Source organism: Grus americana, chromosome 16 (genome assembly GCF_028858705.1).
Source record: "Grus americana isolate bGruAme1 chromosome 16, bGruAme1.mat, whole genome shotgun sequence".
NCBI classification, from domain to species: Eukaryota; Metazoa; Chordata; class Aves; order Gruiformes; family Gruidae; genus Grus; species Grus americana.
Genome location: NC_072867.1, coordinates 11,368,351 through 11,386,552, shown reverse-complemented (window position 1 = coordinate 11,386,552; position 18,202 = coordinate 11,368,351). Strand labels below are relative to the sequence as shown.

General features: G+C 38.3%; 1 protein-coding gene across 6 annotated transcripts in view; it reads left to right on the top strand.

The window, feature by feature from the left end:
* The window catches only part of ADGRD1 (adhesion G protein-coupled receptor D1), a 160,250-nt gene that overhangs the window by 97,882 nt on the left and 44,166 nt on the right, over positions 1-18,202 (top strand). For all 6 annotated transcript variants that reach the window (XM_054844772.1, XM_054844768.1, XM_054844771.1 and 3 more), the window contains 3 exons: positions 5,611-5,714; positions 8,515-8,626; positions 14,947-15,100. In XM_054844772.1, the coding sequence (XP_054700747.1) occupies positions 5,611-5,714; positions 8,515-8,626; positions 14,947-15,100 (370 nt within the window). The remainder of the gene's footprint in view (positions 1-5,610; positions 5,715-8,514; positions 8,627-14,946; positions 15,101-18,202) is intronic.

Sequence of the window (18,202 nt, the reverse complement as noted above, 5' to 3'; positions counted from 1 at the left end):
TGGGCTGGCTGTAGGAAAACGTTCCTTTAATCCTGAAAAGCCCCCTTCGTAGCACTTTATTGCTGATCACTAGGAGTTGTGGAGTTAATAGAGAATGGGAATTCAAAAGCAGTTCTGCTGGAAAAGGCTGATAAAGACAATTGTGCTGCAAAGCGTGACTCTCAGAGGCTTTTTTTTTTCTCTAAACTTATGGTATCTGATACATTGTGGCTCGATAAAAGAAGTCTCTGATTCAAGTTAGACTTCTTTCTGTGAGCAGTGATTGTGCAGTGCCATTAGATAGAGCCCCACCAAAATCATTCTTATGGGCTCAATGAGTAGACTGAGCCTCCTGAACTAAACACAGATGTTAATTTGAAAAAAACATAATGTTATGTACCTAACAAAATGCTTGGCAAGCTGAAGGAAAACAGATTTGTATTGTTATTTTTATTTAATATATAAATAAAGGCCTCACTGGACTGAAATTGAATTTCAGCAGCCTTTCTGGAGGCAATTAAAACCATTAGCTTCATCAGCCAAGGCCAGCATTTTAATGTCTCTGAAACACTCAGGCTGCCAAAGTTAATTATTCATCCTTTTCTTAATTGGATTCAGATTGCATTTTAAAGGTGCAGCTTCAATAGGGTTGGCTGAGCCTTAATTTTTCACCCCTACCTCTCCTCCCTTCCCTCCCCTCAAGAAATGTCTCATAAGATATTGTTTCAAGCCTTTGCAGAAGGGTTTGGTGGTGGATTTCAGCCCAGCAGCTGATCGTCTCATGGCAGATCTCAGCTGGTTTGATAAACAGGGTAAAAAACATACGTCATTGTCAGTAACTTTGTGGTAGGAATGCTGCTTTGAGATGGAAAGCTGACCAAAAGGGACACTAAAATATAACTTGCTCTTCTGTTTGGGCTTAGGGCAAAAATACAGTTATCATGTTTTACATTTCCACCAGTAAACAGATAACTTTGGTTTCATAAAATATATACACTTTATAAGCTCATGCAAAAATATTATATTCTGTGTTCTCTAAAATACAAATGATAGGTATGATATAGTCCTTAGATTGCAGGGCTCATTTTTTAAGGCTGTAAAATTTCTTTTTTCGTTCAAGAACTTGTCTTTTTTTGGAAGAAGATGAATTGCTTTTCAGAAAGGAGATTTCAAAAATAGTTTAGACAATGAAATTACTGCCTTTGGTGGCTAAATTGTGAAGTTGTAATTTGGTATATGGAGAAACCCTTTCAGGATCAGCCATGACAAACCTTGTTTTAAGTATTTGCATTTGGCCCTTTGTCCGACGTGTTGCCTCTAAAGGCAGACACAGACGGATATTTTGCAGTATGTAAAGAAGAAAATTTTAGCTTAGTACTTCCCCAAAATGTCCCTGCCTCTGGACAAAGCCATAAGTACCCGCCTTTGCAAAGCAGAAAGTGTGAAGTCAACAGCCTGAGAGATGGATAATGAGAAAAAGGGCCAGGAGTGCAAATTTCACACAAAAACATGGGACGCTGGGCAGAGAGAGCCCAGTGCTGCCCAGACAGATGCTCTGATCTGACCAGTTGCTGTTTTGTGTTCCTCTAGCCCATTTAGCTTTTTGATGGGTTGTTGTGCTGTGTGGTTCATACAGTTGCTCATTGATGTTACATAAATAAGTAGGTTTTCTGTTCTAGATACAGATCAAACAATTTTTTTTTCAGCCCCAATTGACTATTTCCAGATACTCCAGAGATGAAAAGTTTCATCCCGCTATAATAATATATATAATAATATATTTTCATCTTCCTGTGCAGTTATTTTTAAACAGAAGAGATAGATGTCATTCATTTTCTTGTTATTAACAACATCATAAAGGAAAAATAACTATTTGGAGTCTGAACTGGTATCTTTCCAGAATCATTTCTCAGGCTATCCAGTTGCCTGTGAGTTTCCAAAATAAAAATGTTGAGCAATGTACTAAATTCTTTTGTGAGTGAGAACCAGAGTAAGACAATAGACTATAACATTGCGGATGCGTGTAGCTACCGAAACCATCAGAGCTTTGTCCATGCTATTAGTGACACTTGCAAGGTAAAGGGTGTTACAGCCTAAACTAAAAGAGTGGGAGTTTTACATGGAATGTGAATTTTTGATTTGATTGTTTGTCAAAGCTGAAACTGAGAAACATCTGTCTTTTAGCGTTCATGATTACTAACACTCATGACTGCATGAGCTTGTTTCCTAGCTTTTCAGCTTGCTGCAGAGTAAGAGAATGACCTTATAAACTCAAAGAAGCAAAACCTTTTAGAAGAAAAGAATAAGTTAATGTAGATTGGGAAAAGAGTGAGAATCAGGCTCATGGGACTACTTCACAGATTGCTCAATGTTTTATTTGGTACTTTTAAATGCTGTTTTCTTTAGTAATAGCATTACAGCCTGATTAGCATTTTTGTGCTGACTACAAGATCATCCCAAATTACTGTCTTACATTCCACGTCATGCACAAAGTCTGAAAATTTTCAAAAAGACAAGCTGAGATAAGATGAAATCAGCTCATATCAGGGCACTGGAATTTACAGGAAATAATTTCTTAACTGACGGTACACAATGCTTTGACAATCCAGGTATTTCTAAAAAAACCTGCATGTTTCTTATCCCTTACGGTATGAACATAGCCACACAGCATCCAGCTGTGCTGTAACAGCTGGGTTGTGAGAAATTAGTAGAGACCTGATATTTTAAATACAGTTTTTCTTCTCTCCCACACTATATACCTGTCTTTAGAAATGAGGCTCCACACCCTGGAAATCATTCCAAGCCTTCCTTTCATGCTGTATCCTTCCCCCTGCAATTCATATCACCCACAGAAAGGAGCTGGCTTCACCGCCTGGAGCAGCTGTGAACAGGACCACTCCCTGCACACCTCCAACCCAACAGTTCAGTTTGGGAACAGCTATTGCAAGGGCTCCACCTTTTCCTTAATAAACAAAAAATCATTCAAAACTACCTGCAGGCCTTCTGTTGGTCACACTAGGCAAGATGAGACTGTGAACTACAGTAATGTTATTTTTGAAATAGTTGTTACCACACTGATGTGGATATTGATTTAAGGGCATCATTCTTAAAGCATCATCAGATTTTGGTTGCGTTTACCAGAGCAAGAACAATTTCCAGTTCATAGATGTGGAGACCCAAGCACGTTATTTTAGATTTGAATGAATATTCTACATTTTGTTGAAAAGATTTTTTTTTTTCCTTTTTGTTTTTAAGTAACAGGCTTCACTTGGGAGAACTTGATTCATGTCTTGTCTTGCCTTGCAAGAGTTTCTGGAGGAAGACTGGGCTGAAACCCAGAGAAAGACTTTCTTAGGGGTGTTAGTTATGATCGAAATGAATTAGAAAAAGATGTTTGTGTGATCATTATCTTCTCTTGGACATATTATGGAAAAAAACAAAGGCTTTGATTTTTGCCCATTTCCACTAGATGGATCCCCTGTACCTTCTGTACTTGTATGTGACAGTGAGACATTACCTTTCCTTTGCAGACCTTACCCGCCTTTGCCAATGCAAACACTGTGATAGACCACTGTAAATCTTAATGAGCACTGAGCAGCTTTGACCTCTGTAGGGAACATTTTCTGGCTGCAGGTGTTGGGAGTGAAAGGAGTGAAAGAAAGCCTTGAACTGCTGAGAAATACTGATTTCAGAGTGACTTGAAGCTGGAAAACCTTCCTCTGCTCCCCTCCTCCCTCTGCAGAACTACAAGCCACTACAAGCAAGAGAAAGGGATGTGTATTGGAGCAATCAGGAAATAAGGTCCATGCATTTTGGACATGAATATCCCTGATGAGGAAATCACTTCTAAACTTCTGAATTTACCACACAAGTTATTCCTATTTCAGGAATAATCTGTGAAGAATGGCTATACATGGCTTCTCTGGCAGATGGAGGGACGATAGGAGCTCTTTTGTAGAAACTATATGGACCTTTTAAGCTGGTCCAGCACACAGAACCCTTTTGTTTCTGTAATTGATGCTATCCAAGTCAGGGAAAAGAAATGTGTCTTTGGCTGAAAGAGAAAAAAATACTAAAGAGCTGCATCATATTTCCTAGGAACTGTAACACCATAGCAACAGTTGTCTTTCAATGCTGCTGCTGCATCGCTTAATAGTTCTCAGATTGCTGAGCGAGTCACAGTCTATTCTGCTGTAAAGCTTACTGCACGTGAGCTGATGCTGTTGGCAGATAATTACAAGAAAAAAGTCCATATATGACACATTGGTTTTGTCTGTATTGAAAAACATTTTTTTCCTCATAACCATATGGCATGTCTCTCCTTTAAAAAGGAATTTTAATGGGAAGTTTGTTGGTAGAACAGGTTGGGTTTGATAATCTGTGATGAAATACTTTGTTGGGGGGGGGGGGAATTTTTATTGTGTGTGTGGAAAATAATAGGAAATCCCAAACTGTGAGAAAGGATTATTTTTTTTAGAGTTACTGTAAAAAGATTGGAAAATGTATTGTTCCTTTCAGTATTTTTCAGAATAAATAAATATTTTGAATGAGTTTTCAGCTAGGAATTTAATTTATAGTGAATAGGCGTTGAAATAAAAGCAATATTTCAAACATCAAAATTCAATCTTTTTGATTGACCACATTTTTTTTTTTCCCCAAATGTTCAGTTTATGAAAATGTCAACTCTATCCAAATTCAAGTCAGGAAAAATGTTTGAAAATTCTTCTGAGATGAGAAAACTTTTTCCTGCCTAGCTCTGTTCTATTTATTATATATTAATACTGTCTGGCTCCCTTTGTTGGGTGTGGCTTTTTTGTCATTCTTTATGAGAACTTGCATGGAAAATTAAAGCACACTTTCTGATTAATGTGGGATGAATGATCAAAACCCACTGTCCCTCCCTCATTAAATCTATCCAGGTTTTAACACAGATCGTAGTGGCAGGCACTATGGAGTTACAGATTAAATGTTCATGAAAATTGAATTACTTCTACAAAAGGTGCCTGCAGGTGAAAAGAGAGGCTGAGACGAGAGGCTTACCCTCTGACTGCTCATGCTGGGTCTTTCCTGTGGTTTTCCATTCTGTAAATGTCAGTCCAGCTCCTTCAACAGGCACTGAAAACATGATACATTAAACAAAACAAGTGGGCTATAAATGGCCCATGATTTATGGGTTATCTTGGTTTGTCAGTTCTCACTGTTGTGAAGCACTTCTGGTATTTGCACAATGATGTAAATTATTGCAGCGTGAGAGCATTAGCAAAGTGCCCTGCGAGCTGTGAAAGATCCCATTGCTGACATTGTCTGTGCAGCCCAATAAACTGCTCTAATCTCAGGCTTGACGATATCGCAGCAGCAGTGAAACTTAACTCAGGCCGAGGAAATACTGACTTATGAAATAAAAGAGGGAACTGAAATGCCATGGGCATGTGGATGCCCTGGCTGTGTCACTGAGTTTGGAGTTGGCTCTTCATTTCCCGTGTTGGAAACAGCAGCGAATGATTGTGAACATCAGCTTACATATGAGCAGATGGAGGAGGAAATGCTATGCGCAGGGGTGCTGACCTATGGTTCTGTAGTGTAATATATCAATTAATAGTTTTTATTTTGTTTTTTTTTCTTTGTGTACAGCTAACAAGAGAACACCAGGTGGCTCTCTCCTCCATCACTTACATTGGCTGTGCTCTGTCCATCTTCTGCTTGACGATCACACTGGTCACATTTGCTATATTGTCGTGAGTAATTTTAACTTAATACCTGCCGAGCAACTATTGTGCAGAAAGCCAAGCAGTGCATTTCAGGCCACTGGTTAGGATCCCTTCAGGTGCTTGGGATAAAACAAAGGCTATTAATTCTACAACCTTCCTTAATTACATTCTGCACATGTATTTGTAACGGTTGGTTATTTCTAAATTACTTTCATTTCTTGAAATGGGGTGGTCTTTATATAGCAAGCTATTTCCATCCTCTGAGGGATTTTTGGATGTTTTTTAAACCCTGCATGTTTTGCTATAGTTCAGGAATCTCTCAAGGAGGCTGTAGGAGGGCTTGGTCTGGAGCTCAAGGCAAGGAGAGTATGAGCAAGGAGTGCAGGATCACCCCCTCTCTCCCCCCAGATACATCTTTGGATTGTTTGGAGTGTACAATCAATACTTCTTTTTGCTTTTCAACTCTCTTGTCTGTAAGGCAGTCTGTTTAGAAAGGTACGCCCAGAAAGGAAGGCTCGGTCAACATTAGCTGCTTCACTTTTGTTTCATACAGCTTGTACACAATTACCTCATATAACCCACATTTATTTTCAAGTATCTTGCTGTTCTCTGTTAGGCTAGTTTTCTGATGTGTTACTTTAGTAGGATGAAGGACACTATAGGCAGTGTGGAATTCACTCCATGGCTTATGTTTAAATCCCCTGGATCTCTGCAGCCTCCTGCCTGTAACACGGCAGCCCCTTCCAGGGCTCTCTGTGCTGGGAAGGTTTCTGCCATGGGGCACTTAGGGGCTTTGTGCCTGTCTGTAATCCAGTAGTGACAACTGAGTTTGAGGCCCAGCTAAGCTTAATACAAACATTTCTGAAAAAGGTTTCATAGAGGTTTCTGTCTAAATAAAAAACAGAAAATCTGACAAAGGGTGAAGTTAGTTGTCCAAGGTTGCGCAGCAAATTGGGAGCACAGCACGGAATGGGATTCTTGTTTCCTTTCACACACTAAACCATGTTCTTCCTACTCAAGAGTTCAATTTTTTATTTCTGTGCCTAAGCATGTTTTTTGGACATCCTGTTAAGAGGCCAGTTTCTAGGAAAAAGGACTTGCTGAAACCCAGTAATTTCAATGTTTGTTTGTTCCAAATCCCATATTATTTCCAAGTGTTGAGATCTGTGTTGGTCATACTTGGATTAAGTGTGTAACGCATGGCAAAATCCACTCTAAATAAGTCCGACGTCTGTCTATCTGGCATCACGCTGTTGGCATGTTCAGGCTAAGGGGAATGATCTGCTCCATTTTCGTCTGAGTGCAAAACTGGATGTTAGAGTGTTTAGAAAGGAAAAAGAAGCAAAAGGAGCTAGTATTGCTGCAGCTGGGCTGAAAACTCCTCGAGAAACTGCAGGCAAACAGAAGACTTGGAAAGAGAGCTTGGACCCAGCAGACTGTCACAGGGTTAAGCACCCCACCTACATACAGGATCACTCGAAGTGCCAATTAAAAATAATTTGATTAGGTTTTCACAGGAGACCAGGGCCTCATTAAACAGCTGAAGCGAAATTTTGCAATGTAGTGTTAGATGGCCATGAGGTAAGCGAAGAGGAATCTGGCAAGTTCTTTGCTACTCCACGTACTGGCAATGACGGCTGCTTCCCAGGAGGGCAGTCCTGATTGCCTTCCGGGTAACGATGTTCCAGCTTACGACTACATGAAGTTCCTTATTAGAAAGCCATTGGCACCAGGCAGCGCAACCTGTCTCTTTGTATTACTGTTAGGACATCGATACTTGTCGTCTCCCTCTTCGCTCCCTTCTAATGGAGCACTGGCTACAACAGTGCTGGAAGAGCGGGGCTGACAGCAAGCCATCCTCTGCGTTGTCTGCTCTGGGTCGCCCTGCTGCAGGGGGCACGCTCCATGTGTCACCAGCGGTTGCAAAAGTCATCACCATCCGGCATGATACAACAAAAAGATGGGAGTGCGTACTGTTGTGTTAAGGGAGCACTGCCATTCACATAGCCAAACGGTCCAGGTCTCCTGAAATGATTAAAGTGGATGGTGGGGGCTGGCAGGCAGTGTGGTTTGAAATAGAAAACCTGTTATCGCTAGTACTATTCTTTTCTTTTTTTAAAGAGAAGAATAAAAATATGCGAAAGGCCTGAAATATTCAGATAAATGTTTTTGTTTGTTTTCTACTTCCTATTTCTGGATGAGAACAGAAACACGAGGTCAGAAGACTCCCAGGAAAGCAGATTTCTTGTCAGATTTCCAGCTGTTTTTGCAAAGCCAGAAGAGATAGGTTCAAATGATGTTGTAATCAAGGTCAGGTCTCTGTCAAGATAGGCACTGCCCATACATGTAAGTAGCTATAGTTCCTGCTCTCAAAAGCCGATAAGAGTACAGTTAAAATTGTAACCAATGTATTTTCATGTTCCCTTATTTCTAACACAGGCAAATACCAACAAAATAAAACTACTCTGTGGCAGTGTGGGCTAGATAGTGCAAGACCCAATATGTTTACTGTGAGGTGCAGATCTGACTTTCCTGACAGCACAGCACCATTCAGGATCAAGCCCTTTTTTAATATTCTATCACAAGTCATCAGCAGAGCTAGTTAATGTGCAAATCAGGTTTTTTGCTGCCTTCAGGACAGCAGCGGAATATCAAAGAAACCAGTTAGGTACCACTCCATCCTGATGGAAAAGAGTGCTCAAAAGACATGATAACCCCACCAAAATGAACGATCAAAAGCCAATCAAAATGCTTGCTGATAAATCATAAATACGTTTGTGCTTCTTGGAATACTGTTTTATTCATGTGTCTTTCTATCTTCTGCCAGGTCTGTCAGCACCATCCGCAACCAGCGCTATCATATCCATGCCAATCTGTCCTTTGCTGTCTTGGTGGCCCAGATCCTGCTTCTCACCAGCTTTCAGTTCAGCCCTGGAACGGTAAGTGCAAGAAAAAGTGATTGTGTTTTTGGTGAGGCACCTCCATGGAATGAATGCCACATGCCACGTGCAAGAAAGTGTCTTGCATGTGAGATCTCCTATTTTTAACATGCCTTAGCCAAAAATGACATCCTACAACACTGGATAAAGTCTTCTGTGCATCCAAATAGTATTATCATAATATGTGGCCATGTCTGGATGTTTGCAAACCTGAAGGAGGTATGCACCCATCAAATGGAAAAATCACCACAGTAGTGGAGAACATTTCAGTTGTGTGTTCAAATGGCATGGCTGACTTCTGCCTGACATGGCTTCTGTTTTCGCTCATCCGTTCTCTGTATTGAAAACTGTAGGAATTCTATATTGGAGAAAATTGTGTGAATTTTGTATTTAGGTAAGGTATTTGTATTTCTGTTAGGGTTGGGGGGTTTTTTTGTGCTTTTGTTTGGTTTTGTTTTAATCATCTGTTCTCTGCTATGGTACAGTTTGCCTTTTTTTTCCCCCACATTAAAAAGTCATCTTATTCTTGTTGCAAAGTAATGACTTTCCTGATGGAGCTGTGGCAATTTCTTCTGGAGAGCAAAACAGAAGGTCTTTGCTTTTTGCTCATAAAGTTTTATTTGTGTGTAGAATACACTGTTTTTTCTGAACAGCAGATTTATTGATCATGATCTCTACTCTGGAAATTTAGATGATTTTTAAGTATCATTCAGTTTATTTGATCTGAGTAATAATCAATGAGAAAGGTATAGCAACTATTGCTTAATTAGCCAGAGCTCGCAGAAAGCTTTATCTCCAAGTATCGCTGCATAAGAGTTTAATCTGAGATCCTCAGTACTGTAAAACATGTATAAACTTCTCTGGGCATCTAAGGCCACCACTCAAGCAAATGACAAACATCTTCACATTGCTTACGTGGTACTTAAGCTCTATGCATGTATAGGCTTTTTCTGCCTGATCACATAGATCGGAACTTGAAATTACAGATTGATTTTATGGATCTACTACTACAGGTGGGAATTCCTTGTGGAGAGTACCAGAATCTAAACCATTAAAACTGGCATCTCAAACACCTGGGTTAGATTAAGACGAATATGCCAAGTTAACAATATTACATACCAGTGAAACCAATTTGTTTCCACTGTTGTGTTTAAAAAATGCTATTTAAAGTAACATAAGGTCTGTTGATGGAAAGTCCCACCTGCAAAAAGCAGAAACAACCTGATTTTAAAATAATCTTCCAGTGTGCTCTGGTTTTGTAATGGTCAAAACTTGGCTGCTTGGGTGACCAGCTGTTGCTCGATATGACGTTTGACAAGCAGCGAGCAGTTTCTATTAATCTTTTATTCTTTTTATTCTCAGTACAAGTAAATATGAGGTTTGCACACTCTTCATTTTGCCAATACAGCAGCTACTTAAATTTATATTCAGGTCAAATGGGATCCCTTGAATTTCTGTTAATTTTATAAATAAAAATGATGTCTGGTTTTACATAGGCTATTATTACCTGAGGATCTAAAAGCACTTTCTCTTAAGAGTAAGTTCATACTCTTTCGCTGTTTACCATTCAGGTAGGTCCTGAATGAGTAAGATAATGTGCAAGGGAGAAAATGGTAGGGAATGGTTTAGAAGGAAAAATAAATAGAGACAGAGGAGAGCAGCAAAATATATAACTTGAAACCGAAGACAATGGAAACCAGGCATGAAAATAATCCTCTCTGAGTAAGTACAGAGCTAAAACTCTGCTGAAAGGACATAGGCTTGAGGGCAATAAGACGTTCACTCAGCATAACAGGGTGTCTTATTCTCACAGTTTTTCCTTTTTCATCCATTCCAGATTTTCAGACAATCCAACTGAGTCACTTCAGATAAGGTGTAAAAACCACTTTACACCTTATCAAGGCCAGCAACACCTCCGGTCTTTTAAAATACTATGAAATACTAGTTGCATTTCCTGGTTTTAGTTGGACGTAGGTAGAGCCTGAGTTCTTCAGAGATCTGTCCCAGTGTCCACCTACATTTGTAATGTGCCTTGTCCACACACGGACACCTTGCTTGTTTAGTTAAGCAGATGTAGCTAAGCTTATGAAACGCTCACATAGACATAAGTTGTGGTTTAATAGGTGCATATTTTCATTTCTCTTAAACCTATTCAAAACCTACTTTAGTTAAATTGAAACAGGAGCACACAGAAAGCAAGACCTATTTTATGCCACAGGCTTTCTGAAGTGAAACACTTCACAGAATCCATGGATAATTCAGCATTATCTCCTCTGTTAACAGAGTAATTGTAGGGCACAACACTGTAAATAAAGATCTTAGCGTGTACATCATGCTTTTCAACTTTATCTGCTACACTTGTATTTTTATTGTTTTAACCTCTTGGGATCAAGGATGTTGTGATTCATCCTTTTATTTGCCTTTATTTGTCCTTACCTTCTGCATGCTCAGTTCTCACTAGCTTTGACATCAGTTTTAATACCTTTAAATTACTGCTTTAATTGGACTGCTAAATGGTAGTTTACAAAAAGACAGAGGCAGTATTTACACTAGAAGGTGTAAATTTCTTAATCTTCTGCTTCTGCCACAGATGGGTGTATCTAGTGCTAAACAGTTTAGAAGTGCCCTTGCTCCAGAGGACAAGTGGTACCAGTTTGCTCGAGGAAATACAGTGCGATAGGGAATGGCATCATTGAAACAGGCCCTAAGCTGGCATCCCTTTCTTGCACGACTGCCTTTAGACTCTCCATCCTTTTCCCATCTCCATCGCTAGGGATATTTAGATTTTGATTCCAGATATAACATTCAGTATTACACTGCTAATTTCAGATGTATTATTTAATCATTTACAATTTATACTACAGCAATTTTCCTTTTGTAGAGTAGGAATCATTTTTAACCACAAAACTCTATTTCCATGAATAGGACTTTGATCTAATGCATCAAAGAACATATTTTTTTTATGTTTTATTTTTAAAAAGATGGTCCTTGATACCTAATGTCAGCAGTGCTAAAGCAGTAGTCCTAAATGATCATGGCATATTCCAGAAAGGCAACTGTTCCTTAAACCAGGACATCTTTCTTCTGGAGAAAGCAAATATCTTCGCACACAGCATTTTCTTCCTATACTGCCAAGTCCCCAAGATATCTTTGCTATCCACATGCCAGTCTAATGACTTCCCTTAGACTTTCCGCAATAGATGGATTTGTTTCTTCAGAGATGTTTGCTGTCTTTCTTACTCTCTGCTATAGACTAGAGAGCACCATTTTTTTTAACAGAATCCAAAACAGTGGTGTGCATGTAACAATAATTAACCATCGACATTTCTTTAGGCTACTAAAGCCTTCCAAAGACTTGAGCATCTTTGTGGGAAAAAGTGAAGTATGCTTGGCATTGCATAAAATACTTCCAAAGAGAGATGAGCTACTTTTGTTTATGGTACATGTATCTGCAGAAATTCAAGACTGTGTATCAAAGCAGCATATAGATTGCAGGGAAGGACATTTTCAGAGAGTTCTGTATAATGCAGTAAGATTGCCACTTAAATTGAAAACACTGTTATAAGTTGAATTTAGAAAATATATGCAAATTTACCTATCTGTTTTAAGACTGTCCTCAGTAAACAAATGGCTATTATTTTCTGAGAGGTGTTTCTGAGAGTCTGTTTTACTTTCCAACAACGATAACATGATAGGCCTTGCTACTGGCTGGACTGATTTTTCTGTTTCCACAGACTCACAAGTAGTAAACTGTAAGAGTAACAATAATAAGATCTGTCTTTTACTTTACAAAAGTAGTGTGCATCTTGTGATACAGCAAGGGACAGCTGCTTGTTTTTAATCTTTACAGTCTCAGCTTTTCAATACCTTTTTCAAGAGGGCAATTCTGTCATTTAAGAGTATCTTCAAAGTAATAATTAAGGCACAAGTACAGAATGAGTAATAACTTTGCTGTGGATTTTTATGTAAAAATCTGCAACTTGGTATTATACAAAATTATATACAGACCAGCCTCCTGCTACTTCACTATGTTTTATTTTTCTGCCGTTTTGTGATTCATATTGTTTGGCTACTCAAAAATTGGAAAGTATCCATTTGACAGAACTAGCTTGTAAGTCACCTTTATGTTGCATTTTTATTTTCATGGACTAGTCTTCTGGTAGAAATCAAAAGGCATTAAAATGAATTTAATACCCTTATGATAAAATTAACTGGAAAGTTTTTTACAGTTTTTGTCAATAAGCAAATCTGGTTTAGTTATATGTCACCGAACATTGCGAAATACTAAAACACTTACAGATCTCACTCACATGAATTAAAAACAAAGTTATTGCTTTTTAATACGTGTGGTCACAGTGGATTTGCATTAGAGTGTCCTTGTATTATCACAGAACCAACTGAGTACAAGTGAGAAGGTAAGGGAAAGCTTCAATTTTCATTATACGATCAAGTCCCAACATTTTAATTTTCATTAGTGTACAAAATCCCGAACCATCAGCAAAAAGAAATAAATGTCAGCACAGGACAGCTAAGCTAATGCAACAAAGGGAACTAATGATTAGCATCGGAGAACCACTGTGCCAGCAAACTAGTTCCTACTAGTAATGGATACCTTACTGTGATTTGTCCAGGTGAGGAAGGGAAACCTTGAGGAAACGAACAAACAAAAAAAAATCTTCCTATTTACGTGGACTGCATGCAAGCAACCCCTCTGAAATTCTGTAGGTGTCACGAAGGGATGTTGCAACTACAGAGCAGAATGACCATCATCAGTATGCTGCAAGATATAGCTGGGACTCATTCCAAGAGCGTGTTTAAAATGTGCCTTAACTGAAAGCAAACCAAACAAGGTTATCTTGTGGCAAGATCATTGGCAGTCACATCTGTTCAATTACTGTATGATGAGCGAAACCACTTGTGGTGAGACATCCTCGAAAAGCAATTAGTGGGGAAAGGAGACTGTGCTGTGCGAATACGTGAGGAGCGGGGAAGAAGAAAGGATTAGGTTTCCTGTTTTCATAAGGTGGGTTGATAGGAGATTTAGAGAAAAATGTAGAGATCTCTTTGAGGAGCGACTTAAGGAAAAGCCAGGTATTAAGCCCAGACTGCATTTCCGGTAGCCCGCAGTGGGCTGTAAGCACTGAGGCGGGTGTAAACAGGACTCAAGAGGATGTTTTTACTTCTTGCTGCATTGCTTTAGTCATGGCATTCCTCTCTTAGGGGTAGCATTTGTTTCACTTCAAAACGTGTTATACTTTAAATCGAAACGGATAGTCCAGTTTACACCAGGTGGGCTCACTTTCTAGAAGTTTTTTTCTGTTGCTTAAACTTTCGTATTAGCTGCTGTTTCCAGAATCTTGATAGCACATCGTGAATAAAGGACTATCAAGGAAGAATCGAAGTGCCTGTAAACATCCTACAGAAGAGACTTTCAGTTCTTTGCCTGAATCACTAGATGTATTCTTGTTAAATATGACTTCATATACAGCTGGTACATACTTCAGACTATGTGAAACTGAGAATTCAAACAGGCAGGTAAACTAGATGTCCACCACAGAGCAGTTAGGACTCAAGAGCTAATGATAGCTTGCTATAACTTTTTGAAATGTCTGTATTAGTATTGCCGATGGAGGAGCATGTGGGACTTTTACAGAATTTCTAACCGGACAGACAGACACTGGAATACGATGTGATTTAATTTGTGTGTTATCCTATTTTTAATATGAAGAACAGCGAAGTAGGAAAGCTGCGTGGCAAAGTGTAACTAAAGAGCAGGTTCGACATGACACTTTATTTTAAAATTTCCATGTTTCGCTCAAGCTTAGCTGATCCACTGACTTTCTACCAGTTCCTCATAGAAAATAAGGCATGAACTATGCTGTTTTTTCTACCATCACAGAACAGGGAGCAGGGTACAGGACAATGCCTGTACCCCCACTTCTTTGACTCTCTTATATTTACTACATGCTCAGCAACAGGATGTTGACCCTTCAGTTTTGAATTCTTAAATATGTTGTAGACTTTAGTAGGAGTATTGTTCCTACTGTTATAAATAAAAAATCAGTTTGGATTTACACATCATATTTGGCAATGTTTTTTTTCTTTTTTGGTAAAAGGTAAGATGATTTGTTACTCTAAAGCTATCTGAAAATGCTGTAGAAAAACGAAATTCTCTAGTGCTTTGTTTTTAAGGCTGTTTTACTCCAGTGATTTAACATTTAGCGTGTAAATGTATACAGAAATAAAAAAAAAAATAAATTGGAAAACCAATGTGACTGCATCACAAAGAAGTAATGTATTAATTTTTGTTCTTAATTTAGGTGCCTTGCAAGATCTTGGCCATTCTCCTTCATTTTTTCTTCCTGAGTGCTTTTGCATGGATGCTGGTGGAAGGCTTTCATCTTTACAGTATGGTGATCAAAGTATTTGGGTCAGAAGAGAGCAAGCACTTATATTATTATGGAATTGGATGGGGTAAGCATTTAGTAGCTGCTCGCTTTAAGTCTCCTCACTGTAGGACAAGATTGTATTCAGAAGCATACGTAAAACTGTCATCTTATGAACATAGTTTGCCTTACTGAGAGTAGGTCTGTTGGATAAGAAAATGCGTAATTTTTCTGACTGTAATCAGACTTTAAAATGTATAGTCCCTAAATCTAATTCCACTGGAGTGAATTCCATGACCTCACTAGGCCAGATCACATCCTTAATTACCAAATCAAGCGCAGAAGTGTGGGAGGGAAGGTCTCACTGCACTGCTATGTTCCTTTTTTGGTTCTAACTCACAACACTGACTTATTCTATCTGTATTCTGCAATCTGTACATAAAAAATCAGCACAGTAGCACAGGAGTATCACAAGACTTCATTAGGTGATGTTTTGTGCCTTGAAATCTGTAGATGAAAAAGGCTGCACAGAACCTCAATATTATTATTAAGAATAAAAAAGTAGTCCTATGACACAGGAATCTCACAGATAACAATTCAGAGCTTTTTATATGCAGTAATGAAAGCATAATTTGTGTGCATATTGAGGAATCGAAACTGAATATTTTGTTTCAGACTCTTCACAGCAGATGAAAGCTAACTTGCTTTCACTGTCCTGGAAGAACAGCAATGATGCTTGACAAAACTCCACATTTAAAGAAGAAAACCTCATACATTGAGTCAAAAAGAGAGATGTAAAAAGATAGCAAAGCAATATCTATGTAATTACAGATAATTTCAAAATATGTTAAAACATTCATTATCTTTCCCCCCAAAAAATTCATTTGGAAGCTGAATGAAAACCAATTATATCAATAATACAGACCTACTGCAGTCATAATTGGAATATTTTATACCTGTTGGCACCATGCAGATCTGGGTGATAGTAATGTTCACTTATATATATATATATATTTGTATATATCTCAACAGCTGCCTACTGGTCCTTTTTTTAATATGGCCTTTTTATTCTGTACATCATTCCTCTTTTGTTTTAAAATCTCCTTCTTAGCAGTTCTGTCTAAGGGCCGTTTTATACCGTCCTCTGGTGAACACGATATCTGCTAGATTAACGGGACAAACTGCAGTTTGGTTAGTCAGAATTTTTTTTCTTTGTGGTCATTGTTTCCTCTGTGACAGGTTCAGGAGTATCATATATATGTGTCCTTATCCTAGTTTCTTAAAGATAGGGTTTTTTCTCTTGAGGAGTGGCCAATTTGCTTGCCAACAGTATGCACCTTATAGCTTCGGTTGCTAAAAAGATTTCAAAGCTGTTTTGCTGAATTTTTGTTAGAGTTGTGTAATTTTTTTTTTTTTTTTCCCCAGAACCACTACTCAGAATAGGCTAAGTGGAGTAATTAATCTTTTCATGCACATAGACCCAAAAGTAAAGAGAACTTAGACAGGCTGAGAGTTGAAGACTTTGGAGATTTGTAGATCCTTCTAGGTTCAGTGCTAAAGGTAGAGAAACCTGCTGATGCTAGAGAGGTTTCTTGTGGATTTATTTAATCCAGAGCTCATGGAATACAAATCCAAGTGGATCAAACCAAAGAAAATGTTCTCATAAGCCCTTGAGAACTCTTTCTCCTTCAGAAATATTATGTAAAAAGCCATAACAGTTAATAAAATAATAAGAACTGGCATTTAATTCACTGGGGTATTTGCTTATAGCAGATGCTTTGATTAACTCAATTTACAATCAATCATTAATTACCTTATGAAAATAAATTAATGATTTATATGTGCCGCAATGCACCTTTACCCTTTTTATCTGGCATTTTGTGTAAGGTTTATGTATTGTAAAATGGCAGTGATCTACGAAGTGATTTAGAAGACAAAAGGGTAAATGTGGCATCTGACTGCAATATAAATAGCACTAAATGTTGCATTTTTGCCTCATTTCATTGCGATATGATTGCTACCACTCAATTAGTAGTAATTAGCACAATGAGTACATAGCCTATTGGTACATAACCCAATGGGATGTTAAATGTAGTTACTAAAAAGTCTCTTCAGTGGTATTTTTAGATATGCTTTGGATGATAATCCCTCAGACCCAACAGTTAGGTTTGTGTCATCAAATTAGATATACACAGCAAAATACAGGAGGTACCAGCGGTAGAAGGTTCTACATCAGTTCTTCTAGCAATAGTCTTCTTGGTAATGATTGTGTAAGAAACCTGGTGGCAAATGTAGCCATGGTACTGTTGGAGGCAGATAGTGGAAGACATTGTTCATATAACAGTAATACATTTCTCTGTGTAAACCCTTCAAAAGCCCTTTTTTGACAAATATTTCAATTGTGGAAAGCATGTGGCAATTATTATTTCTACAATGACTTGGAAAAAAAAAGTTTTCTGAAATCCAGTAAATCTACAGTGTTGCTGGGAAAGTAGTTTGTATTGCTTTATTTTTTCCTCATAGCTCAAAGTATTTATATTTGAATTAAATGTTGAATTTCCTTAATCATATCTAACATCACTTCATTGCTGCAAGTGTGTCCAAACATCCCTGAAGTAATTTAACTAGGCAACTGCATTCCAAATTGTTTATCTCTTGATAAGTATCAGGACAACCTTCATTCAGTCAGCAGCATTGCAACTCACTGCCTGGTATGTAATGTTCATTCAGCTGGTAATAGATGTTGCTGAATAAGGATGTTTTTAGAGAGAAAATCCACATTGCAGTATTCACTACTTAAATGCTTAAAAGGACACCCAGGTTTTCCCCACTTTCTCTTTTGTTAGCACACTGGCACTGAATGTGAACAGAAATGTTTAGAGATCAAGCAGCAGTACTGCCTTCAGCAGCAGTGTGTGCTCCTGTTCTGTGGGGTAGAGTTTGGGTTGTTCCTTCAGGAACTTGATGAAACTACAATAGAGAGAAGTTATATTTATTCCATAAAAATCACACATCTAAACAGAAGTCTTGCAAGGCTGGAGAAAGAGGCTAAAAAGGTTTTGTCCTGAAATTGTTTTGTTTAGCTCTTAAAATGAGGGTAAGTTTTCATTGTATGCAACTGTCAGGAAGTCGAGTGTTGTTGTGCTATCCTGAGACCGTAATAGATATACATTTTCCAGTATCTAATAAA